The sequence below is a fragment of the Hyperoodon ampullatus genome (genome assembly GCF_949752795.1).
Source record: "Hyperoodon ampullatus genome assembly, chromosome: 14".
In the NCBI taxonomy this organism is placed as follows: Eukaryota; Metazoa; Chordata; class Mammalia; order Artiodactyla; family Ziphiidae; genus Hyperoodon; species Hyperoodon ampullatus.
The window spans coordinates 30,228,710-30,254,514 of NC_136927.1; the positions used below are offsets into that span (position 1 = coordinate 30,228,710).

The 25,805-nt window shown below is 39.9% G+C and overlaps 1 protein-coding gene across 1 annotated transcript in view; it reads left to right on the forward strand.

Moving 5' to 3' along the window:
* The window catches only part of ATF7IP2 (activating transcription factor 7 interacting protein 2), a gene marked incomplete at both ends in the record, with an annotated part of 42,684 nt that extends 24,017 nt beyond the window's left edge, over positions 1-18,667 (forward strand). The window contains 4 exons of the mRNA XM_079719162.1: positions 539-600; positions 1,044-1,104; positions 17,319-17,404; positions 18,254-18,667. Coding sequence (XP_079575288.1) covers positions 539-600; positions 1,044-1,104; positions 17,319-17,404; positions 18,254-18,667 — 623 coding nt within the window. The remainder of the gene's footprint in view (positions 1-538; positions 601-1,043; positions 1,105-17,318; positions 17,405-18,253) is intronic.
* Between the last annotated feature and the right edge of the window lie 7,138 nt (positions 18,668-25,805).

Below are 25,805 nucleotides of genomic sequence, written 5' to 3' on the forward strand. Positions count from 1 at the left end.
TCATTTTTACTATATATTAGAGAGTTTAATTTGCATCTTAATTTCAGAAAGCTTTGTCTGCACTTATATAGCTACTTAATTGCCACCATGATTTGGGCTGTTAACATTGTAAATCAAATAGTTAAGGGATATTAAGCATTTATCTCAGGCTTTTACTGGTTCTGTGAAGAATCCTCCTCAGCCATCTCAGGTGGTCTAGTCTAAAGATACTATAAATTAAAAATGTGTAAATTTCCAAGTTATTTCCTCAAATGCTATAGTAGTTTACAGATAGCTACTCAAAAAAGAGTTACTAATATAGCTGTAAAGTTACAGAATGAAAAAATCTTTTGAACCAAGATTAGAGTTTGCTTTTTTTGGACTGGTTCATTGGTCTTTGGAATAAGTAAAGTTGATTGAGTTACATTTTTTATGATTATATAATGGTTAATTAGCATCCCCATTATTATTGTTTCAGCATTCACATATTATAAAGTCCATAAATATTTAATAGTTAATAAACTTGTCAAATGCTCATATTTTAATAATTTTCTTTCAGATACTGGAAAAATTACATCAGGAAATTCTAACAATTCACCTGATGCTGAAACTGAAGCTATGGTAGGTACTAAATATTGTCTCTGAATATTGTTTATTTGAATATGTTAGTTCTAGGAACTTTAGTGTTGCTACATGTTGGATGACTCATCTTTGTCATTCATTCTTTGGGAGATTTATTCTCTGAGAAATTAATGTCTCCTAGTTAGTGTGACCAGGTTCCAGTCCAGCTTAAACATTAAAAGCAAACAGCTAATGATAAACATATTTCACAACCATATTTATTACCAAATTAACTCATTTAGACTCTGCTTAGTTATATTCACAGAAACCATATAGTATTTCACGAGCTTCTCTTTCATAGTACAGTTAAATTAAGCTGTAAGACTTATAGAATGTTCAATCTCTAGCTTCTAAGTGGTAATTTTAAATGATATGTGTTTTATATTTAAAAAACATTTTCTGTTGAGGCAAAATCTTTTTTAACAACTTTTCAGGCTAAAGAGAAGAAGAAACTTGATTCTGTGATTGATCTAACGAAAGAAGCCCTGTCAAACTGCAACACAGGTAAAGGATTTGTCTTTTTCAAGGAAGAGGGAAGGGTAACAACTCAAAATACATTTGACCCATTTATGAAGTTTTTTTGTGTGTGTTAGTGTGTGTATTTAGTAGCTCTATGCAGTTTTATCACGTGTGTAGATTTATGTAACTGCCACCACACTCAAATTATACAGCTGTTCTATCACTACAAGGTTCCCTCATGCTACCCCTTTATAGGATTTTTTTAGAGTTTGCTCCCAGTCCCTAAACCCTGGCAACCACTAATCTGTCCCTCACTATTATAATTATATGTTGTTTCATGGATGTTATATAAATGTGATATAATATGTATCCTTCTGATACTGGCTTCTTTCCCTTAGCTTAATTTCCCCCAAGGGTCATCCAAGTTGTTTAGTAACTATTCCTTTTTATTGCTGAGTAGCATTCCATGGTGTGGATGTGTAATAGTTTATCCATTCACTCACTGAAAGACATCTGGGTTGCTTGGGACTATTAGAAATCTCTTTTCTACCTGTGAGACACACCTTTTTTCCTTAACCATAGCAATACTGGCTGTGAGAGGATGCTAGGGCATAACATGAAAATGCAGAGGGAGAGTGACAGCAGTGCCCTCTTTCTCAGATTTAAACAAAAAGAAGTAAAATAGAGTCTTCTGGGGCTGGTAATCAATCATAAGGTTTCATCTCTTAATTGCACTTGAATGTTTATGGTACTCTTTTGATGAAATATTTGATTCCACTTATTAGCATTAGTAAATTAATATTAAAAACTGGAGATTACTACAGGAACTATATAGTCCAGTTCATTCTCCGATCTCAACTGTGGATCCAAACAAAGGTTGGAACCATTGGAATCTTTAGGCACCCCATGATAGAATCAAAAAACCCTTCAGTTTCCAATTTCATGAAGATTAGAATGAATTAAAAAATGAAATTGGAGTCCATAAGGAAGTATCATTAATGATTAACAATTTTAACATTAATTTTAATGATTAAGATTACTAAATATTTTTTAAACTACACAATACAGGATTCGAGTTGCAGTAAAATAAAAACACAGATTCATTCAGTGCTTGATAAAATAAGTTATACCTGTAATGGGGTTGAGGGGGGCTTCACTTTGAAATCGAGCAGTTGGAAAGATAGATCATGCCAATTCATGATCCTAACTCATGATAATGTGAATGTGAATCTGTCTTGTAAAATGTTCAGTTCTGAATAAGGGTATGGTTAGTTAGTCAGATGAAACTTGGACCGTTTCTCATATTCCCCAGCTTGATGAATGGTATCACCAACTCATCCAGTTTCTCAAGCCAGAAGTAAGAGTCACTTTTGACTCATAGATATGCCTCATTCCACTATGTAGTCAGCTTTCAAGCTCATCAGTTGTCTCCCGAAAAGCTAACAGATGTAGTCCATATATTTCCTTATTTCAGAATTCTATCATCTTTAGTCTATTGCCATAACTTGATAACTAATATTGCTGCCCTACCTTACTGCTTTTAATGAATCTTCTAAGTTGCCACTAAAATATTATTTCCTGTATACAAATCTGGTTATGTTTTTGTCTTTAGGATAAAATCCAAATTCTTTAACAAGATATACAAAATTCTTAATGACTTAGACCCTGAAAATGTTTCTAGGTTTATCTTCGACAGATTCCTTACCTCTTCCTTGATGGCTTCTCAGTAGGTAGTGCTTCTTCTCTCCTTGCCATCACCACATATCCTGTTCTCTTTGCCAGGAATGCTCTCCCCTCTGTACCTCCCCAGGCTTGTCTGATGACCCCACTTCTCATCCTTCAATGTTCAGTTTAGACACTTGTGACAAACTGTTCTGGCAGAAATTGTCATCTTTGCTCTCCTTACCCTTGGTATTTTGTGCATGCCTATATTATACCTTTATTTCATTGTTTCTTTACATATCTATTTTCCTAAAAGGACTTGAAATTCGTTTCAGCAGCATTAATGTTTTTATTAATCTGTATGTTTTCATCTTTTTAGCACAGTGCTTGGCACACAGCATACGTTCCAAAAAAAAAGGTTGAATTAATGCAGATTTTCCACTAAATAGTTTTAAAAGAAATGTAAGTTTATATACTGTGAATGGGAGTGTAAATTAATCTTTCTGGAAGACATTCTGTCAATACCAAAACTTTACAAATATGCAAGCCTTGTGACTCAATTCTTTGAATAGTTTCCTGAAGAAAATAAAGTATAGGGGAAATATGAAAATGTTCATTGCAGTGCTATTCATGAAATATAAAACTTTGGAAACCCTTAAATTTCTAGGAATAAGGAATTAATTACAAAAATTAGATTTATATGGTACAACCATATTCAACCATTAAAAATAATGTTGAGGAAGTATATGTATTGATGTAAACATGTTAATAATATAACAAGAGAAAAAAGTTATAAAAGTATATATGTAGAGTCATGGTGGAGTAAATGGGCTCAGACTTAACTTTTCTTCAGTAAACAAGTAGAAAACTAAACAAGATATAAGAAACAAGATATAAGAAAATAAATTTTAGATATTGCAGTACAGGACTGCAGTCCTTTAGAGAAAGGAAATGCATGAGATGAGCCCTATGGGCTGCACCAGCTTTCTTCCTAGATTGTGGTGCACTGATGGAGATCCCAAGCAGAGAATGGCTGTCTTGCTGAGGTAAAGAGAGATTGGCATTCAGAGAGGCTGAGGCAACTGGAATGAGGGGAAGAGTACTATCAGATGAGGAAGCCACTTGGAGAAAGAGCTCCAAGAGGTTAGCATAGGAGTCCTTTTGAGTCTTTGCTGAAATATTAAGTCACACATGCAGAGTGAAATTGCATGAGTCTGGGCAGAGAATGACCAAGGACCTTTACACTAAACAATTTCCAGAGCTCAAACAGCAGTGGGAAATGTTTCAGGTCTGACCAGCCATCGTGGTAGATTCTTACTGAATATACAGGTGTAAACTCATCTTAGAGCAAAGGCAACTCTAGCATTGCCCTAATAAAACTGAACTCAGAATTCAACTCACAACCATGTAAAATTCATAATATCCATTATCCAATTTTAAAAAGTCCCTCGAGATGTGAGGAAGAAAAATGGAATCCATAACCAGGAGAAAAATCCCTCAAAAGAAGCAAACTTAGAAATGACAGATGACAGAATTAACATACAAGGACCATAAAAGAACTGATAGAAGTACAGTCAGAGATTTAAAGGAAAACATGAACATAATAAGAGAAATAAAAGAGAACCAAATGAAATAAAAATACTTGAAGTTCAGTGGATGGAATAAATAGCTTATTAAACACCAGAGAAAGAAAAACAAATTGGTATACTGGAAGAAATAGTACCTGACCGTATAATTTGGAAAGAAACTACACAAATTAAAGAAAGAATATGAAAAGAAAAGAAAAAAGACTGGGAAAAAGGAATCAGACCTTTAGTAAACTGTGGGACAATATCAAGTGGTCTAACATACATGTATGGTCAAAAGTTTTACAGATTTAATGAAAAGTACAAGCCCACCATAACCAAGAACTTCAATACTCTGCAGGCAGGATAAATACAAAGGAAACCATGTCAAGGAATGTCATAATCAGTTCCTGAAAACCAGTGATTAACAGCAACAACTTTAGAGCAATCAGAAAGACACCATATATATAGGATATATAGGGAAGAAAAAAGAATGCACAGTTTTCTCAATTGGAACTATGCAAAACAAATCAAATGGCATTATTAAAAGGCTGGGGGAAAATAATTGTCAAACTAGAATTCTATATCCAGCTAATATAACTTATAAACATGAAAGCAAAATTAAGACTTCTGTTTATTAAGATAAACAAAAGTTGTTGCCAGCAGACGTTCACTGTCAAAAATAAAGGAAGTTCTTCAAGCAAAGGGAAAATATAAGATGGAAAGTGGATCTACACAGAGGAATGTAACAGTATGTTTTGGAGTTTATAATTTATGTAGAAGCTAATGTATGCCAACAGTAGTGTGAAAGATGGTTAGAGGAATGGAAGTATGCTGGCTGTAAGGGTGTTACATTATGAGTAGTATAATGTTATTTGAGGATAGACTATACATTATTAAAGATACTTGGGGCTTCCCTGGTGGCGCAGTGGTTGAGAGTCCACCTGCCAATGCAGGGGACACAGGTTTGTGCCCCGGTCTGGGGGGATCCCACATGCCACGGAGCGGCTAGGCCTGTGAGCCATGGCCGCTGGGCCTGCGCGTCCAGAGCCTGTGCTCCGCAATGGGAGAGGCCACAACAGTGAGAGGCCCACATACCGCAAAAAAAAAAAAAAAAAAGATACTAGATACAAACATACAGCAGTGCCTAGAGCAATATTTTTTTAAGTGCAAGTATGGCTGATAGACCAATAGTGGAGGTAAAATGGAATTTTTAAAATACTCTATCCAAGAGAAGGTGCAAAGAACAAATGACACTAAATAGAGAACAAATTACAGGATGGTAGATTTAAACCCAACCATATTGATACTTAGAATAAGTATAGAGGGTCTAAACACTCCATAAAAAAGCACACATTGTTGGACTGGATAATAAAACAAGACCCAACTATGTGACAACTACATGATGTATGTTAAATATAAATATATGGATAGGTTAAAATTAAAAGGATGTAAGAAGATAAGCCATGCAAAAACATACAAACAGGGCTTCCCTGGTGGCGCAGTGGTTGGGAGTCCGCCTGCCAATTCAGGGGACACGGGTTTGTGCCCCGGTCTGGGAAGATCCCACACGCCGCAGAGTGGCTGGGCCCGTGAGCCATGGCTGCTGAGCCTGCGCGTCGGAGCCTGTGCTCCGCAGTGGGAGGGGCCATAACAGTGAGGGGCCTGCATACCGCAAAAAAAACCCCAAAAACAAAAAAAACATACAAACACTAATCATAAGAAAGCTAGAGTAACTATATTATTATCAGATAGACTTCAGAACAAGGAATATTACCAGGGATAAAGAAGGCTGTTTTGTAACAGTAAAGCAATAATTTCATCAGAAAGACACACTAAACCTATGTTTATGCATATAATAGTAGAACTTCAAAATTCCTGATATAAAAACTGATCAGACTGAAATTATAAGTAGACAATTATAATTGGAGGTTCCAACACTCCCTTCTCAGTAATCGATATAATATGTAGTCAGTAAAGTTTTGGAAGCCTGGGCAATACTATCAACCAACTTAACCTGCTTGACATTTATAGAACACTCAGACCCAGCCACAGAAGAATACACATTCATTTTAAGTGCATATGAAACATATCAGGTTCTGGACCATAAAACTAGTCTCAGTACATGTAAAAGTTTAGAGAACATACTCTGTATGATTACAGATACAATTAAATTAGTAATAACAGAAAGCTAGTTGGGAAATCCCTAGATATTTGGAAGCTAAAGATTACATTTCTAGATAACCCATGAGTCAAAGAAGAAATCAAAAGGAAAGTTTAAAAATATTTTGAACTGAATGAAAATGAAAACACAGCATATCAAAATCTGAGGAATGCAGCTAAAGCAGTGCTTAGAAGGAAATTGCTAGCATTAAATGTTTATAGTAGGAAAAATGGAAAGTCTAAAATGAATAATCTAAGATTCTGCATTAAGATGCTAGTATAAAAAGAGCAAATTAAACCCAAAGAAAGTAGATGACACTTCACTAGAGAAGATATGGGGATGGCAAATAAACACAAGACATCCTCAACATTGTTATTCATTAGGGAAGTTAAGACCACAATGAGATACCACAACACATCCACTAAAATGGCTAAAATGAAAACAACTGAAAATATACAAGTGTTGGTGAGGATGTGTAGTGACCTGGAATTTTCATGTTTTGCTGGTAGGAGTGTAAAATGGTGAAACCACTTTGGAAGTGGTCTGGCAGTTTCTCAAAACATTAGCTATACTCTTATCAAATGACACTATTATTCCACCTTTAGGTATTTATCCAAGACAAATGAAAACCTACATCTACACAAAGACTTTTACACAAATGTTCATAGCAACTTTATTCATAACAGCACTGAACTATAAACAGTCCAAATGTCCATCAATAGATAAATAGGTTGTGGCATATCTATCTCTACAGCTAAGTACTAGTCAACAATAAAAATGAACAAAATATTATTATATGCAACAACATTGATGAATCTCAGAAACAAAATGTTGGGCAAAAGAATTGTACGTACTATGTGATTTGCTTTATGTCAAATTCTAGAAAAGGCCAATCTAATCTTTAGTGACAACAGACCTGTGGTTTCATGGGGCCAGCGGTGAGAGAGGGATTGAGAATGTTACCAAGACCAAGTTCATACTGCTCGCTGCACAACAGGCCAATAAATCAAGAGATGAGTTGTTGGGTCAAGGAATGGTGACAGCAGACCGAGAAGATGGTGGACTAGTGTCCCAAAGAACCATCTTCTCCGAATTAGAATTCAGGCTTCTTTTATACTAAAAGAGGAAGGGTGTGTGGTTGGTTGCTGCAAACTTCTTGGGGCTGGAATCCTTTGTTCTTGGCAGCTAGCTGTCCAGTAGGTCATTTCACAATGTTGCTATAAACCTCCAACAAGACAAATGTTATTCTCTGTTCTACACCTTTTTACCTCTATTTAAATGGATAAGTGTTACATCTTTTAAGGTCAGGACCTTGAGAAAGAGCTATCCTGTATATTTCAGGCTACGGGCAACATTTTTAACTTGTAGCAAAATCAACAGAATACAAAGGTTAAAGTAAAAGAAACAGATCCAATGTGGAGTCAGATTTGTTCTTCCATATTACCAGAAGGGACACTATTTGGGGTAATAAAAACATTCTGTCTTGATTTTGGTGGTGGTTTCACAACTGTACATTTGTCAAAACCCAATGAATAGCACATTTAAAATGGGTACATTTGGGGGACTTCCCTGGTGGTCCAGTGGTTAAGACTTCACCTTCCAATGCAGGGGTTGTGGGTTCAATCTCTGGTTGGGGAGCTAAGATCCCACATGCCTTGTGGCCAAAAATCCAAAACATAAAACAGAAGCAATATTGTAACAGATTCAATAAAGACTTTAAAAATGGTCCACATCATGGAAGCAACCTAAGTGTCCATCGACAGATGAATGGATAAAGAAGATGTGGCACGTATATACAATGGAATATTACTCAGCCATAAAAAGAAACGAAATTGAGTTATTTGTAGTGAGGTGGATGGACCTAGAGTCTCATACAGAGTGAAGTAAGTCAGAAAGAGAAAAACAAATACTGTATGCTAACACATATATATGGAATCTAAAAAAAACAAAAAATCGTTCTGAAGAAATTAGGGGCAAGACAGGAATAAAGACACAGACGTAGAGAATGAACTTGAGGACATGGGGAGGGGGAAGGGTAAGCTGGGACAAAGTGAGAGAGTGGCATGGACATATATACACTACCAAATGTAAAATAGCTAGCTAGTGGGAAGCAGCCACATAGCACAGGGAGATCAGCTCGGTGTTTTGTGTCCACCTAGAGGGCTGGGATAGGGAGGGTGGGAGGGAGACACAAGAGGGAGGAGATATGGGGATATATGTATATGTATAGCTGACTCACTTTGTTATACAGCAGAAACTAACACACCATTGTAAAGCAATTATACTCCAATAAAGATGTTAAAAAAAAAAAAGGTCCACACCAAAAAAATCTAAAAAACTAAAATGGGTACATTTTATTGTATGTAGGTTATATCTGAATAGTTAATTTTTAAATACAAACTTTAAAAATCATTTCTATCATATAAATATTTACATAAGTGAACGTGCATCTACATGTGCATATACATGCAGCAAAGGATCTGAAAGGTCAAACACCAAAGGGGTAAGTTGAGACCAGAGGCCACAATTCTCACCTAGCAGTTTAATGAGGAGGAACCTTAAAATTAATCGGGTACTGGCTCCTGTTGCTTTGAGAATACAAAGTGCTAAAGTAACCATTACTGGGACTTCCCTGGTGGCGCAGTGGTTAAGAATCCACCTGCCAATGCTGGCGACACGGGTTCTATCCCTGGTCCAGGAAGATCCCACATTGCCATGGAGCAACTACGCCTGTGCACCACAACTACTGAGCCTGCGTTCTAGAGCCCGTGTGTCGCAACTACTGAACCCACGTGCTGCAGCTACTGAAGCTTGCGCACCTAGAGCCTGTGCCTCACAACAAGAGAAGCCACCGTAATGAGAAGCCCACGCACCACAACAAAGAGTAGCCCCCACTTGCAACTAGAGAAAGCCTGCACGCAGCAGCCAAGACCCAACACAGCCAAAAAACATAAAATAAAATTTAAAAAAGTAACCGTTACTCATTTTTATATAGATAAGGATAAAAGCTGCAGAGTATTTACAAGACATTGACATTGGTGACACAAAGGATCTAAACATAAACTGGTTTGGGATAAAAGTCCTGTTTTGTCTCTTATCATAAAGTTGAGTTTCTGTCTTAGCCTGTTTTAATTTGCCAAGGGCTTGTTGACTTACTACCTTGAAAGAAGGAATGTTAGTTATGGGAAGTTTATATCTATTAGAATTTTTTTTGTATGAAACTGTTCACTTGAAAATTTAAAGGAGGTTATTTGTGTCAGCTCTTGTGCATTGATTAACCTGCAGATTATGATTTCACAAATCTAGTTCTAATTAACAAACCAGTTAAAAAGGGTGTATAGATTCTCTTACAATTTGTAATTTTTAAAATTTATTTCTTATACAGCAGGTTCTTATTAGTTATGTTTTATACATATTAGTGTATATATGTCAATCCCAATCTCCCAGTTCATCCCACCCACCCCCCCACTTTCCCCCCTTGGTGTCCATAGGTTTGTTCTCTACATCTGTGTCTCTATTTCTGTCTTGCAAACAGGTTCATTTGCACCATTTTTCTAGATTCCACATATATGCATTAATATATGATATTGGTTTTTCTCTTTCTGACTTACTTCACTCTGTATGACAGTCTCTAGGTCCATCCATGTCTCTACAAATGACCCAATTTCATTCCTTTTTATGGCTGAGTAATATTCCATTGTATATATGTGCCACATCTTTATCCATTCATCTGTTGATGGACACTTAGGTTGCTTCCATATCCTGGCTATAGTAAATAGAGCTGCAGTGGACATTGTGGTACATGACTCTTTTTGAATTATGGTTTTCTCAGGGTATATGTCCAGTAGTGGGATTGCTGGGTCGTATGGTAGTTCTATTTTTAGTTTTTTAAGGAACCTCCATACTGTTCTCCATAGTGGCTCTATCAATTTACATTCCCACCAACAGTGCAAGAGAGTTCCCTTTTCTCCACACCCTCCCGAGCATTTGTTGTTTGTGGATTTTCTGATGATGCCCATTCTAACTGGTGGAGGTGATACCTCACTGTAGTTTTAATTTGCATTTCTCTAATGATTAGTGATGTTGAGCACGTTTTCATGTGCCTCTTGGCCATCTGTATGTGTTCTTTGGAGAGATGTCTATTTAGGTCTTCTGCCCTTATTTATTTATTTATTTTTTGCAGTACGCAGGCCTTTCACTGTTGTGGCCTCTCCCATTGTGGAGCACAGGCTCCGGATGTGCAGGCTCAGCGGCCATGGCTCATGGGCCCAGCCGCTCCACGGCATGTGGGATCTTCCCAGACTAGGGCACGAACCCGTGTCCCCTGCATCAGCAGGCAGACTCTCAACCACTGCGCCACCAGGGAAGCCCTTGCCCACTTTTTTTATTGGGTTGTTTGTTTTTTTAACATTGAGCTGCATGAGCTGTTTATATATTTTGGAGATTAATCCTTCATCCATTGGTTCATTTTCAAATATTTTCTCCTATTCTGAGGGTTGTCTTTTCGTTTTGTTATAGTCCCCTTTGCTGTGCAAAAGCTTTTAAGTTTCATTAGGTCCCATTTATTTATGTTTGTTTTTATTTCCATTACTCTAGGAAGTGGGTCAGAAAAGATCTTGCTGTGATTTATGTCAAGGAGTGTTCTTCCTATGTTTTCCTCTAAGATTTTTATAGCGTCCAGTCCTAAATTTAGGTCTTTAATCCATTTTGAGTTTATTTTTGTGTATGGTGTTAGGGAATGTTCTAATTTCATTCTTTAACATGTAGCTGTCCAGTTTTCCCAGCACCACTTATCGAAGAGGCTGTCTTTTCTCAATTGTATATCCTTGCCTCCTTTGTCATAGATTAGTTGACCATAGGTGCATGGGTTTATCTCTGAGCTTTCTATCCTATTCCATTGAACTATATTTCTGTGTTTGTGCCAGTACCATATTGTCTTGATTACTGTAGCTTTGTAGTATAATCTGAAGTCAGGGAGTCTGATTCCTCCTGCTCCATTTTATTCCCTCAAGACTGCTTTGGCTATTCAGGGTCCTTTGTGTCTCCATACACATTTTAAGATTTTTTGTTCTAGTTCTGTAAAAAATGTCACTGGTAATTTGATAGGGATTGCATTGATTCTGTAGATTGCTTTGAGTAGTATAGTCATTTTCACACTGATTGATTCTTCCAATCCAAGCACATGGTATAGCTCTCCATCTGTTTGTGTTATCCTAGATTTCTTTCATCAGTGTCTTATAGTTTTCTGAGTACAGGTCTTTCACCTCCTTAGGTAGGTTTATTCCTAGTTATCTTATTCTTTTTGTTGCAATGGTAAATGGGATTGTTTCCTTAATTTCTCTTTCTGATCTCTTGTTGTTAGTATATAGGAATGCAAGAGATTTCTTTGCATTAGTTTTGTATCCTGCAACTTTACCGAATTCATTGGTTAGCTCTAGTAGTTTTCTGGTGGCATTGTTAGGATTCTCTATGTTAGTATCATGTTATCTGCAAGCAGTGACAGTTTTACTTTTTTCTTCCAATTTGTATTCCTTTTATTTCTTTTTCTTCTCTGATTGCTGTGTCTAGGACTTCCAAAACTATGTTGAATAATAGTGGCAAGAGTGGACATACATTTCTTGTTCCTCATCTTAGAGGAAATGCTTTCAGTTTTTCACCATTGAGAATGATGTTTGCTGTGGGTTTGTTGTATATGGCCTTTATTATGTTGAGTTTCCCTCTATGTCCACTTTCTGGAGAGTTTTTATCATAATGGGTGTTGAATTTTGTCAAAAGCTTTTTCTGCATCTATTGAGATCATATGGCTTTTATTCAATTTGTTAATATGGTATATCACACTGATTGATATGCCTATATTGAAGAATCCTTGCATCCCTGCGATAAATCCCACTTGATTATGGTGTATGATCCTTTTAACTTGTTGTTGGATTCTGTTTGCTAGTATTTTGTTGTGGATTTTTGCATCTATATTCATCAGTGATATTGGTCTGTAATTTTCTTTTTTTGTAGTATCTCTGGTTTTGGTATCAGGGTGATGGTGGCCTTGTAGAATGAGTTTGGGAGTGTTCACTCGCCTGCAGTTTTTTGGAAGAGTTTGAGAAGGATGGGTCTTAGCTCTTCTCTAAATGTTTGATAGAATTCACCTGTGAAGCCATCTGGTCCTGGACAGTCCTGGACTTTGGTTTGTTGGAAGAATTTGTGTGTGTGTGTGTGTGTGTGTGTTACACAGGCCTCTCACTCTTGTGGCCTCTCCCATTGCGGAGCTCCGGATGTGCAGGCTCAGCAGCCATGGCTCACGGGCCTAGCTGCTCCGTGGCATGTGGGATCTTCCCAGACCGGGGCATGAACCCGTGTCCCCTGCATCGGCAGGCGGACTCAACCACTGCACCACCAGGGAAGCCCTGTTGGAAGAGTTTTAATCACAGTTTCAATTTCATTACTTGTGATTGGCCTGTTCATATTTTCTATTTCTTCCTGGTTCAGTCATGGAAGGTTATATCTTTCTAAGAATTTGTCCATTTCTTCCATGTTGTCCATTTTATTGGCATAGAGTTGCTTGTAGTAGTCGCTTATGATGCTTTATATTTCTGCGATGTCTGTTGTAACTTCTCCTTTTTCATTTCTAATTTTATTGATTTGAGTCCTCTCCCTCTTTTTCTTGTTGAGTCTGGCTAAAGGTTTATCAATTTTATTTATCTTCTCAAAGAACCAGCTTTTAGTTTTATTGATCTTTGCTATTGTTTTCTTTGTTTCTATTTCATTTATTTCTGCTCTGATCTTTATGTTTTCTTTCCTTCTACTAATTTTGTGTTTTGTTTGTTCTTCTTTCTGTAGTTCCTTTAGGTGTAAGGTTAGATTGTTTGAGATTTTTCTTGTTTCTTGAGGAAGGATTGCACTGCTATAAACTTCCCTCTTAGAACTGCTTTTGCTGCATCCCATAGGTTTTGGATCGTCATGTTTTCATTGTTATTTGTCTCTAGGTATTTTTTTGATTTCCTCTTTGATTTCTTCAGTGATCTCTTGGTTATTTAGTAATGTATTGTTTTTCCTCCATGTGTTTGTGTTTTTTTACATTTTTCCCTGTAATTTATTTCTAATCTCAAAGCATTGTGGTTGGAAAAGATGTTTGATGTGATTTCAATTTCCTTAAATTTACCAAGCCTTGATTTGTGACCCAAGATGTGATCTATCCTGGAGAATGTTCTGTGTGCACTTGAGAAGAAAGTGTAATCTGCTGTTTTTGGATGGAATGTCCTATAAATATCAATTAAATCTATCTGGTCTAATGTGTCATTTAAAGCTTGTGTTTCCTTATTAATTTTCTGTCTCGATTATTTGTCAATTGGTGTAAGGGAGGTGTTAAAGTCCCCCACTATTATTGTGTTACTGTCGATTTCCTCTTTTATAGGTGATAGCAGTTGCCTTATGTATTGAGGTGCTTCTATGTGGGGTGCATATATATTTATAATTGTTATATCTTCTTCCTGGATTGATCCCTTGATCGTTATGTAGTGTCCTTCCTTGTCTCTTATAACATTGTTTATTTTAAAGTCTGTTTTATCTGATATAAGTATTGCTACTCCAGCTTTCTTTTGATTTCCATTTGCATGGAATATCTTTTTCTATCCCCTCACTTTCAGTCTGTATGTGTCCCTAGGTCTGAAGTGAGTCTCTTGTACACAGCATATATATGGGTCTTGTTTTTGTGTCCATTCAGTGAGCCTGTGTCTTTTGGTTGGAGCATTCAATCCATTCACGTTTAAGGTAATTATTGATATGTATGTTCCTATTATCATTTTCTTAATTGTTATGGGTTTGTTTTTGTAGGTCCTTTTCTTCTTTTGTGTTTCCCACTTAGAGAAGTTCCTTTAGCATTTGTCGTAGAGCTGGTTTGGTGATGCTGAATTCTCTTAGCTTTTGCTTGTCTGTAAAGCTTTTGATTTCTCCATCAAATCTGAAAGAGATCCTTGCCGGGTAGAGTAATCTTGGTTGTAGCTTCTTCCCTTTCGTCGCTTTAAATATATCGTGCCACTCCCTTCTGGCTTGTAGAGTTTCTGCTGAGAAATCAGCTGTTAACCTTATGGGAGTTCCCTTGTATGTTACTTGTCATTTTTCCCTTGTTGCTTTCAATAAGTTTTCTTTGTCTTTAATTTTTGTCAATTTGATTACTGTGTGTCTCAGCATGTTTCTCCTTGGGTCTATTCTGCCTGGGACTCTGTGCTTCCTGGACTTGGCTGGCTATTTCCTTTCCCATGTTAGGGAAGTTTTCGACTGTAATCTCTTCTGTAAAGACAGTAAACAGTTTCTCGGGTCCTTTCTATCTTCTGCTTCTGGGACCCCTATAATGCAAATGTTGGTGCATTTAATGTTGTCCCAGAGGTCTCTTTTTTTTTTTTTTTTTTTTTTTTTTTTGCGGTACGCGGGCCTCTCACTGTTGTGGCCTCTCCCGGTGCGGAGCACAGGCTCTGGATGCGCAGGCTCAGCAGCCATGGCTCACGGGCCCAGCCGCTCCGTGGCATGTGGGATCTTCCCAGACTGGGGCATGAACCCGTGTCCCCTGTATTGGCAGGTGGACTCTCAACCACTGCGCCACCAGGGAAGCCCCCAGAGGTCTCTTAAGCTGTCTTCATTTCTTTTCATTCTTTTTTCTTTATTTTGTTCCATGGTGGTGAATTCCACCATTCATCTCCCAGGTCGCTTATCTGTTCTGCCTCAGTTATTCTGCTATTGATTCTTTCTAGTTTATTTTTCATTTCAGTTATTGTATTGTTCATCTCTGTTTGTTTGTTCTTTAATTCTTCTAGGTGTTTGTTCTTTAATTCTTCTAGGTCTTTATTAAACATTTCTTGCATCTTCTCGATCTTTGCCTCCATTCTTTTTCCGAGGTCCTGGATCATCTTCACTATCATTATTTTGAATTCTTTTTCTGGAAGGTTGCCTATCTCCACTTCATTTAGTTGTTTTTCTGGGGTTTTATCTTGTTTCTTCATCTGGTACATAGTCCTCTGCCTTTTCGTTTTGTCTGTCTTTCTGTGAATATGGTTTTCATTCCACAGGCTGCAGAATTGTAATTCTTCTTGCTTCTGCTGTCTGCCCTCTGGTGGATGAGGCTATCTAAGAGGCTTGTGCAAGCTTCCTGATGGAAGGGACTGGTGGTGGGTAGAGCTGGGTGTTGCTCTGGTGTGTAGAGCTCAGTAAAACTTTAATCTGCTTGTCTGCTGATGGGTGGGGCTGGGTTCCCTCACTGTTGGTTGTTTGGCCTGAGGCGACCCAGCACTGGAGCCTACCCAGCTCTTTGGTGGGGCTAATGACAGACTCTGGGAGGGCTCACGCCAAGGAGTACTTCCCAGAACTTCTGCTGCCAGTGTCCTTGTTCCCACAGTGAGCCACAGCCACCCCCCACCTCTGCAGGAGACCCTCCAACACTAGCAGGTAGGTCTGTTTCAGTCTCCTATGGGGTCACTGCTCCTTCCCCTGGGTCCTGATGTGCACACTACTTTGTGTGTGCCCTCCAAGAGGGGAGTCTCTGTTTCCCCCAGTCCTGTCAAAGTTCTGCAGTCAAATCCCACTAGCCTTCAAAGTGTGATTCTCTAGGAATTCCTCCCCCCACTGCTGGACCCCCAGGTTGGGAAGCCTGACGTGGGGCTCAGAACCTTCACTCCAGTGGATGGTCTCCTGTGGTATAATTGTTCTCCAGTTTGTGAGTCACCCACCCAGCGGTTATGAGATTTGGTTTTATTGTGATTATGCCCCTCCTACTGCCTCATTGTGGCTTCTCCTTTGTCTTTGGATGTGGGGTATCTTTTTTGGTGACTTCCAGTGTCTTCCTGTCGATGAGTGTTCAGCAGTTAGTTGTGATTCCGCTGCTCTCGCAAGAGGGAGTAAGCGCATATCCTTCTACTCTGCCATCTTGAACCAATCTCTCATGCATCGATTCTCTTACAATTAAAAGTGTAAAATCATTACCTTTACAAAAACATTTTTTAACACCAGTAAATAAAGTGATTAATATGTTATCTTTGAAACAGTGCAGAATCTTAATTATCCTTGTCAGTTAAAAGAAAAATACAAATAAAAAATTTTATTGGGGGAGATTCATAAAGTACGTTGAACAGTTATATCACTGCACACACAGTGGATTAAAAATGATTTTTGCTGCTTATTAGATATGTTCAAACTTCTGAAATTTTTAGCTGTCTGGCCCTATTACTTTCCAACATGGAGCCCCTTTTCTTACCATTCCCATGATAGTTTCCCCAGTTGTCCTCAAACCATTCTTGCGCCTACTAAACTTTCTTTCTCTCCATCACACCCACATCTTCTCGATTTTCCTCCTTTTCTTTCTTCTAACCATCTCTCTTTCTTCCATTCTCTCTTCTGTCTCTCCTCCCTCCCCCTCCCTTTCAGTAGTCCACAATTGATGTCTAATTCCCTCTAGGCTTACCATGGGATACCTCCAACCCCAGCCTGTATGAGTTTTAGTTTGAATTCCCAGGCCTTGTTTGTATCACACATTCTTATAGGTTGTAAACAGTTCTGTGTTTGCAAACATGCTCGTTGACTTAACAGAGCAAAATCTGCCTCTAAGACTGCTAAGCAGGAATCCCTCTCCCATGGGTAATTTTTCCTAGTTCCCAGTTGCATCATGACATTAGTGTTTACCTTAAGTGAGGAATTTTTGTCACATTAAAGAAAAATTCTCTATATTTGATACCTTTGCATATCAAAAGTTATCTTCTTATTTCACAGTTTTATAATTTTAGTTCACATTTAATTACTACCCAAGATGTAAACTACTGTTTGCTTTAAAGGCTATGGGATTGATTATTGCAGATACATTTTACTTTTAAACCTTCTGTTGTTCACAGAAAGTCCAGTATCCACGCTTGAGTCACCTACGAAAGCTATTTCAATCTCAAAAGAGACAACCCCAGTGGCACAAAATGCAGCCCAGGTACTGATATGAAATGTTCTGTAAGGGATATTCATTCCAAATTGAGTGGAAGTACCCATTTTACTCATAAAGAAACATTTGGGTTACATTTCATCTTAGAAAGCACTTTAATATGCTTTTTTAAATGTGCTATTGTGAGTCTACTTATTTACTCAATTAAAATAATTTAATTGGGGCTTCCCTGGTGGCGCAGTGGTTGAGAGTCCGCCTGCCAATGCAGGGGACACGGGTTTGTGCCCCGGTCTGGGAAGATCCCGGAAGATCCCACATGCCGTGGAGCGGCTGGGCCCGTGAGCCATGGCTGCTGAGCCTGCGCGTCTGGAGCCTGTGCTTGCAACAGGAGAGGCCACAGCAGTGAGAGGCCCGCGTACCGCAACAAAACAAAACAAACAAACAAAAAATAATAATAATAATTTAATTGAATTTTCCAGAAGCTACAGAATTAAAACAACTATATTTTTTAGTCCAACAAGTTGGAAAAGATTTTCAAGAGTAATAACCATTGTTGATGAAGGTGGATGGAAATGGGTGATCTCCTACACTCACACTTTTCATGTTTGGGAACACAGGTTTGGAAATGAGATGGAATATTTCTCCAGAATGTCTGGGACCTAACCCATTCTGGATTAGTGATATTCCAGAGTGTAGAGATCTTAACTCTAAAAGAAGCTTATGCTTGAAAGAAACTGGATCCAGCCTCATGTATCCTTGAAGCATCCTTTTGTTCTTATGATTTTGATAAATGGATTGAGGAATGGGAAATATATATTGTAGAACTGCAGTTGACCACTTTAAAAAAATCAGAACCCACCAATTCAGCTTGCTAAACTTTTTATAAATGTGTTTTAGGTTCTTGAGTCCTTTGAGCACCTGCCACCTCTCCCAGAACCACCACCACTACTACCTGAACTGGTAGACAAAATCCGAGACACACTTCCTCCCCAGAAGCCTGAGCTCAGAGTAAAACGGGTGCTGAGACCCAGGGGCATTGCCCTGACTTGGAACATAACCAAAATCAATCCCAAGTGTGCCCCCGTGGAAAGCTACCACCTCTTCCTGTGCCATGAGAACCCTAATAATAAGCTGATCTGGAAGAAAATTGGAGAAATTAAAGCTTTACCACTCCCAATGGCCTGTACTTTATCTCAGTTTTTAGCTTCCAACAAATATTATTTTACTGTCCAGTCAAAAGACATTTTTGGGCAATATGGACCATTTTCTGATATAAAATCTATTCCTGGGTTTTCTGAAAATCTTACCTAAAAGTAAAAAAAGTATTTGATAATTATATATTGTACTACATTTTGTTTTTTCATATTTCAGTTGTTTGCTTACAATGTTTCTCTAACCCTATTCAATGTCACAATGTTTCTCTAACCCTATTCAATGTCTTAAAGGGCCAGTTCAGATTGTGAACCCTTTATACAGGGACAGTCCTCTTCCCTGTGTTGTAAGTGGCCTCTAGTTTCATGAATTTCTGATTTGCATTCAATAAATACTTCCAATGGATATGTTCTAAGACATACACCATCATGGACCCATGTCGCTAAGCTGTGTTAGGTACAATACATTCGGTGACTATGGAGCTGCTGCTTCTATCAGAAGCCCTAGGATGCAAGCAACCACCATTTCCTCTCTTGAAAATCAGCTTTTGGTGACCTGCTTGTGGTCAGTATAGGTACAGGAAAATTCAGCTCTTTACTGAGGCCAGATCATCCTTGGGGTGCATCTATACCAAGATTTTATGAAAATAGATGTCTTCCCATTCTGTTCAAATTCTAAGGGCTATTAATATGTGCCCCTCCCTATTCCCCCCTTTTGTTTTAGGCCATATCAGTCATTTAGGGAAATAGTCTAGGTTTTCCCGAAATCGGTTTGTATACTTACATACGTAATAAAACTAGTTAAACATTGTATGCTGTGTACACAAAAAATACAGTATCCCTTGTAAAATAAAAAATTACCCAACCTGCTATTTCAGTTGAGGAAAATGGAGTTGTCTGCCTTAGATTTAAGGCTTTAATTTGCTGATTCCCTAATGAGACCCTTTGCTTATTTCCTGGCTACCATCATTACTTACAACGTAACACTAAGGGGCTCCCATAGATGTCCTGCTTACCTCTGTCTGAGGGAACACTGATGTGAGCTGTGGCTCCTACAAGTAGCCCAAGAAACTTGACGGGTGAGCAGACTGGGTAAGTGTAAGTCAGGCCCTGATGGGACAAACCGTGGATGAGTAATACTAGGACACTGAGAAAACAGAAAAATAACGGTTAGTGTGAAAGTCTGTTCAAGAGAGGCATTCTTTTCTGGTATATAGTGAAAGTTCAGGCCTCAGAGGCTCTGAGATTTAAAAAATTGAACAGGAATGGCTTTCCTTGGCATTTTGTGAATGCTGTCACATCTTCAGTCATAAATAAAGATGTTATTTTTCAGTCTCCTGTGTCTACCTTTTAAAACATGACTGAAAGAGCCAAATTCTGAACTGAATTTGAAGACATGAGCTGCCCTCTGTGAGGTCCTATTTCAGGCTCGGAGCAGTGGAGGGTGTCCTGCAGCACAGGACAAGGGCTTCACTTGAAGACAACTGCACCCTTGGGTTGGCATCAACTAGCCATTCACTCACTAAGCGAAGCCCAAAGCCTTGATGCCACAACAAGACTTTGGTGTGCATCAGCAGAGCGAAACTGCATCCCAACCAGCAGATCTTCTGGAATGTTGATAGGTATACAAGTCTTAAGCAAAAGAGCTCTTCACAATAGTATAGAGAGGAGGAGGAGGAATGCTGATAGCAAGCAAGCATCTTACAGCTGGTGGCCCAGAAAGCATTAATGTTTCTTGCCTTTTGGAGGGGCAGGAGCAAGCTCCTCAGCTGTTACCTATCAGGGACACCAGAAGAGCACCAGCCTGAGAATAAGACCCAGGACTGTACAGTTACGTAGTACAAGGTAAACACCCTGCCTCCACCCAGGAAACGTTTCATGCGCTTTTGGTGGGAAACCTTTATGCCTCCTTTAAGCAACAGAACCAAACTCCTGATTGATGAGCTAAAATTGAATATATTGAGAAAAGGCTGTGGGGCGGTTCCTGGAATCAGCAGGGAGCTGAGAGACTCTGGCTTGGAAAACAGGAAAGGGGAAAAAAAGATACTTTGCAACAAATCCCCATGAGGTTTCAAACCTGAGACAGTTTATGCAATTTATACCCCATAATGATATGATATTTTCTGCCCATTTTAAAGATGTGGAAACATGTCCAGGGAGCTTAGTTGGCTTGCTCGAGTCACAGAGACCCAGCCCATTCACATGCGGCGCCCTGGTCCTGGGTTCCAGCTGTATACACAGGCTGTGTGGCCTCGTGGGGACAATGGGCGGAACAGAAAGCCTTCCCCACTGTCCTTGCTGCCTTGTGGTTCCAGAATCAAAACCCAGACACATATCAGATTGGCTTATCCTAGGGCATGTGTCAAAGCTGCAAGGTGAACAAGAAAGCAAACCTCTGGCATTTTTGGTCAGTGAGAGGTATACTCCGCTACTCTTGACACTCAGGGTAGGTGTAGTGGCTTTGGATGATGTCCATGTCGCTAAGCTGGAACTACCTTTCCAAGGATGTCCTTCCCTGGCTGGTTCAAGTTTAGCGTTGGTCACGAGACACTGCATGCAATTTGGAGCAGAAGCAAAACATCAGTTCTGTGTTTTATGTTCTGAAGATAGATACAGGGCATCAGAGTGTGGAGGCTTCCATGCGCTCCTGGCTCACAGACCCACAGCTCCTGCCAAGTGCCTGGCCAAGTGAAGGGCACCTCTGTGTGCTGCTCTGTGCCTTTCCTCTAGGCCACGTTTCCTGTGGCTTCGAGGCTGGAGGTGGCCACACAGACGTGCTTCCAGTTCGTACTCGCCCTTGTCCGCTTCCTTCCTTCCTTCCTGATGGCCACCTGGCTGACCTCTGGCGACTCCAGACTCAACACTAGACCCAGAGGGAACAGTCTGCATAGGCTTCTCCACCAGCTCTCCCACACTGGGCCCAGTCTAGCCCCTCTAATCAGTTCCAAGTTCTATAGTTTTGATGGCTTCCTCACCAAGACCACAGGGCCCCCAGACAGAGGAGGCGCATCCTCACCCCAGGAACTGAGTATCAGGGCAGTAGCTTGTCCAACTGTCCTGGACACTGAATGTCTCATATGTTGTTCTCGTGGGATAAGGCATTCACAGACAGACCCTGAGTCTGAAAACCAGTTCCAACACTTACCATGAGGTCGGCATCTCTCTGAGCCTCCTTTTTCTCAATGTGTAGAATGAAGGCAGTGCTGACTCCTTCCTTCTGCCTCTTTCTCCCTCTCTTTCCTTGTTTAACTGGTTCTGCTGCCTGAGCTCAAGAGCCCTGATTCAGGGTCATTGTAAGGAGTTAACGATGTAACACAGAATACCTAGGACAAAGCAAGTCCTTTATTAGTAAATGGTAGAAAGCAAAAACATAAAACCTTTGCTGGGGATGGGTAAATTAGAAATACTTTGTTTCCGAGGTAACTGCTAATTTACTGGGCCAAAGGGTCAGCAGGAGCTGGCATGTCACTCAGAGGTGGCCATGGAGATAGAAGAAAATTCTTCTAAAAATCATAATGTGAACACGTTTCCATTATGGAGACAGAGGCAGAGATTGGAGTGACGCAGCCACAAGCCAAGGAACACCGGAGCCACCAGAAGCTGGAAGAGCCTCTGGAGGGAGCACAGCCCGGCCAACACCTGGATTTCAGACGTCTCTAGAGCTAGGAGAAAATACATGTCTGTTGTTCTGAGCCACCAAGTTTGTGGTAATTTGTTACAACAGCCCTAGGGAAACTAACACAAGCACCCTTCCCTGGGACCACGATTTGTTCAAAACGTGGACACCTGGCCCTTACCCCATATGCTGCGGAGGTGGGGCCTCCTGTGTGTTCCTAGACACTCATGTTGGCCGGGGGGTGTTTTTATGCCCCCAACATGGAAGATGCAAAGCCTCTGTCAATCATTTCACAATGTCTTCTGTCAGTGAGATGTGCCCGACATCGTGAAATCAGATGGTGGCTTTATCTTTAACTGGTAGATGGCACCTGTTGAAGAATAATCAGTATCAAGGCTTCAGAGAACAAAGGGCCTTATTTGGGTCCTAAGAATTGCAATTCAGGAGTCACAGATTCAGGTAAAACCAAAAGAGTGTTCTGGGGAAGAGGGAGTCAGGGGCTTATAAAGGCAAAAGCCACAAGGTTATTGTCTGGCGAGTATTATGACTGACGCAAAAAGGAAATACTTGTCTTTAAGGGATAGGCTGAAACGAGTTATTTAGGGTAAGGGTCTAATAGGTATCTTGAGCTTCTGGAACATTGTGCAGATGTTCTGGATGCCCGTGTTAAGATACTAAGTGGTCAAAGGTCAGATTCCACCTGGAATGAGACGTGCGTGAATGCCACTTCCTTGACAGCCTCCTGGCTCCTTTTCGGAGAGCTCTCTTAGCAACTCACTCCATCTTATTTGCTGAAGTGGCAAATGCTCAGTGATAGACTTACATTACCTATTACCACAAATCCAGAGGATAGAGTTAAATCACTGAATTTTAAAAATCAGGAGACCTATAATGCAGACAAATCTAATTCAGTCAGTTCCTACCTTTCAGCCTCCTGAGATTTTCTCAGGGGGAGGATGTGGCTACTTGATTTTTTTAATCCGTGTTGAAAGGGATCAAAACATGCCACCACAAAATATGCCACTTTGGCGTAAGGATTATGTTAAGCTGAAAACCGAAGACACAGGAAGAGCTCACTTCGCTCCCCCTTTCTGCCTAAAATCAAGGCATAAATTTCCACTTGTAAAGGTGACATAAATTTCCCTCTGTAAAGGGGTTTCCCTCTCCAGTACCTGGAAGACCTGAGATGAATCTGCATAACAAACCCTATTAAGTAAACCTTTATCTGCTATATATTTCCTAGTCACCTTCCCACAATTTACCACCTCTAGGAGCCCCAAATCCCTTTCCTTTGTCACTTCCCCAGAATCTAATCGCCCTTTGTTAAAGCCCTCCAGGTCTAACCACTTCTTTGGGGTTTCACATGTTTTCTCTGAAACCTCTGTGCATGTAAAAATATTAAAATTTGTATTCGTTTTCTCCTGTTAATCTATCTTTTGTCAGTTTAATTCACAGGCTCCATTCATAGCCCCTAGAAGGGAAGAGGAAGTTTTCTTCCTCTACAATGTGAACTATGGGTGGTAGAACTGTGTTGGGGTAAAGAGTCCCACCCACTGGGATCTAATCCTCCAAATGCACAAGCAAAATCTGAGACGACAGAGACCACAGGAATTACGGTGGGTGGTGGGAGAGCTTAATAGATTAGCTATTTAGATGGTGGAAGAGAACAAACATTAGTTAAAACTCAGACCGTCACTGGTCAACAAGCAACAACTCTTATACATAGACAGTGAATTAATCATCCATATACCAGGATGTTTTTCTCAGATTTCTTTGAAAGGAAAATTTCTTATAATTTTAAAACTAGGGCCAGGGTTTTGTGAGATTGAAAGCAAGCAGGACCCTGCAGGGCCTTCCTGGTGGCAGATCCCTCTGTGTCCCCTGTTATTGTTTGTAGGAGAAAGGCTTCAGTCTCCTAGGCCTTCCCCAGGATCCAAAGAGTAGACTCAAGCAGTTACTAATTAGAGAAGTGAGGGAATGCAGAAACAAAGGAAAAGCAGTCCAGCAAGAAAAGTAATGATAGCTTAAACAATAGGTCAGCCATAAAGCCGAGCCACAGGACCCCAGTTCCTCCTCAAGGGATATAGATAACAATCGGACACATATCCTTGAGTTGTTTTACAGAAACCAGGGCCTCACTGGATAGAAATTGCTGACCACAAGCACGTAGACCCCAGATTGGTTGGAGTCAGAAGACTGATGGTTAAGATTGCCCAAACACCTCCCTGTTACCTCACCACCGACCAGAAGAACATCCATGAGCTGATCATGTACCCTGCAACCCTCACCCCTAACGTTGCCTTTAAAAATCCTTCACTAAAAGCCATCGAAGAGCTCGGGTCTTTTGAGCATAAGCTGCCTGTTCTTCTTGCTTGGCACTGTGCAATGCACCACAACCTGGTGTCCGTAGATTGGCTTTTCTGTGCGTCTGGCAAGTGAACCCGAGTTCAGTTCAGTAACAAGATGGACAACTGTTTGTCAATGCCAGTGAAATAAAACACCTTAAAGATTGCAGTAAGTTGGATCAATAAAGATGATATCAGAAAACATATCTGTAGATGCTATGACTGACCACAGGGGCAAAGACACCTGAAGTTTCTTTTCCTTACTTTGATAGAGGGAAGTGACGTCTGATGTATGAAGAAAATATTTCTACACTCAAGATTTATTTAAAACGATTTCTAACCCAATTATGTTTCCCTGGATTTTGGCTGTAGGGGAATATAGTAAATGCAGTTGGAGAGGCTTGGATGGAATTTGGGCCAAGATAATACAAAAGGCAGATCATATTTGATTTTTGCCATACAGAGTTTTAACTATTCACATTAAAGAGAGTATTGAGTTTTGGGGGGTTCCTAAAGATCTGAGTAATCTGTGGGATGGATGTCCAGAGTGCCTGTGAAGGAAGGATACAGATGCAGCACAGCTGGTTCTGTAATGATAGCAAACGGCCAATTCTGGCCGTGGCAAACTCTGCCACCATGGAAACCACACATGGTGGTAAGGATCATGGGGAGTGTGAACTACCCACAAATTGCCCCCATCACCTCCACAGCTTGAGGTCAGTTCCTTTTGAGCTAACTGTGCTTATCTACCACTTCTCTCTCCATGAAAAAAAATTATCTCTTAGCTTGGGGATACTCACCCATGTCTTGCTCACAGACTGGGATCCATGTGCAGCAAGCAGAGATATTTGGGGTAGTTTAAGTAGTAGGACTGAGGGCCCTGTTTCAGGCCACGTAGGCTCTGTATAAATGCAATTTGGTAAATTTGTAGGCAGGGGTTATTCGTCTGAGCGAAACAGAGGCCAAGCTTAGGTAGGCTGGATTGTAGCCCAAGACACAGGAGAAATTCTTAGCAGCTGTGTTAAGGTTTACGACATGGTAAAAGTTTGGTAAAGACATCAGCCCCGGCAACCCAAAACTCTATTTTCACCCATTGGTTAAAATTTCACAGTGAAATATTCATGTGTTCATTCATCAAGGGATCTACCAGATTCCAGACACCGTGCCAGGTGCTAACATGGAGAACAAGACTTATCACTGTCCCTGCCCTCTTGGAGCTGACCTAGTGGGGGACACAGGAGACAAATGGAAAGTACACACATGAGATTTTCAGAGAGCCATGTGATGTGGTCCATATGAAAATAAGGAGGGAGATATGGTGGGGCATGATGGGGGCA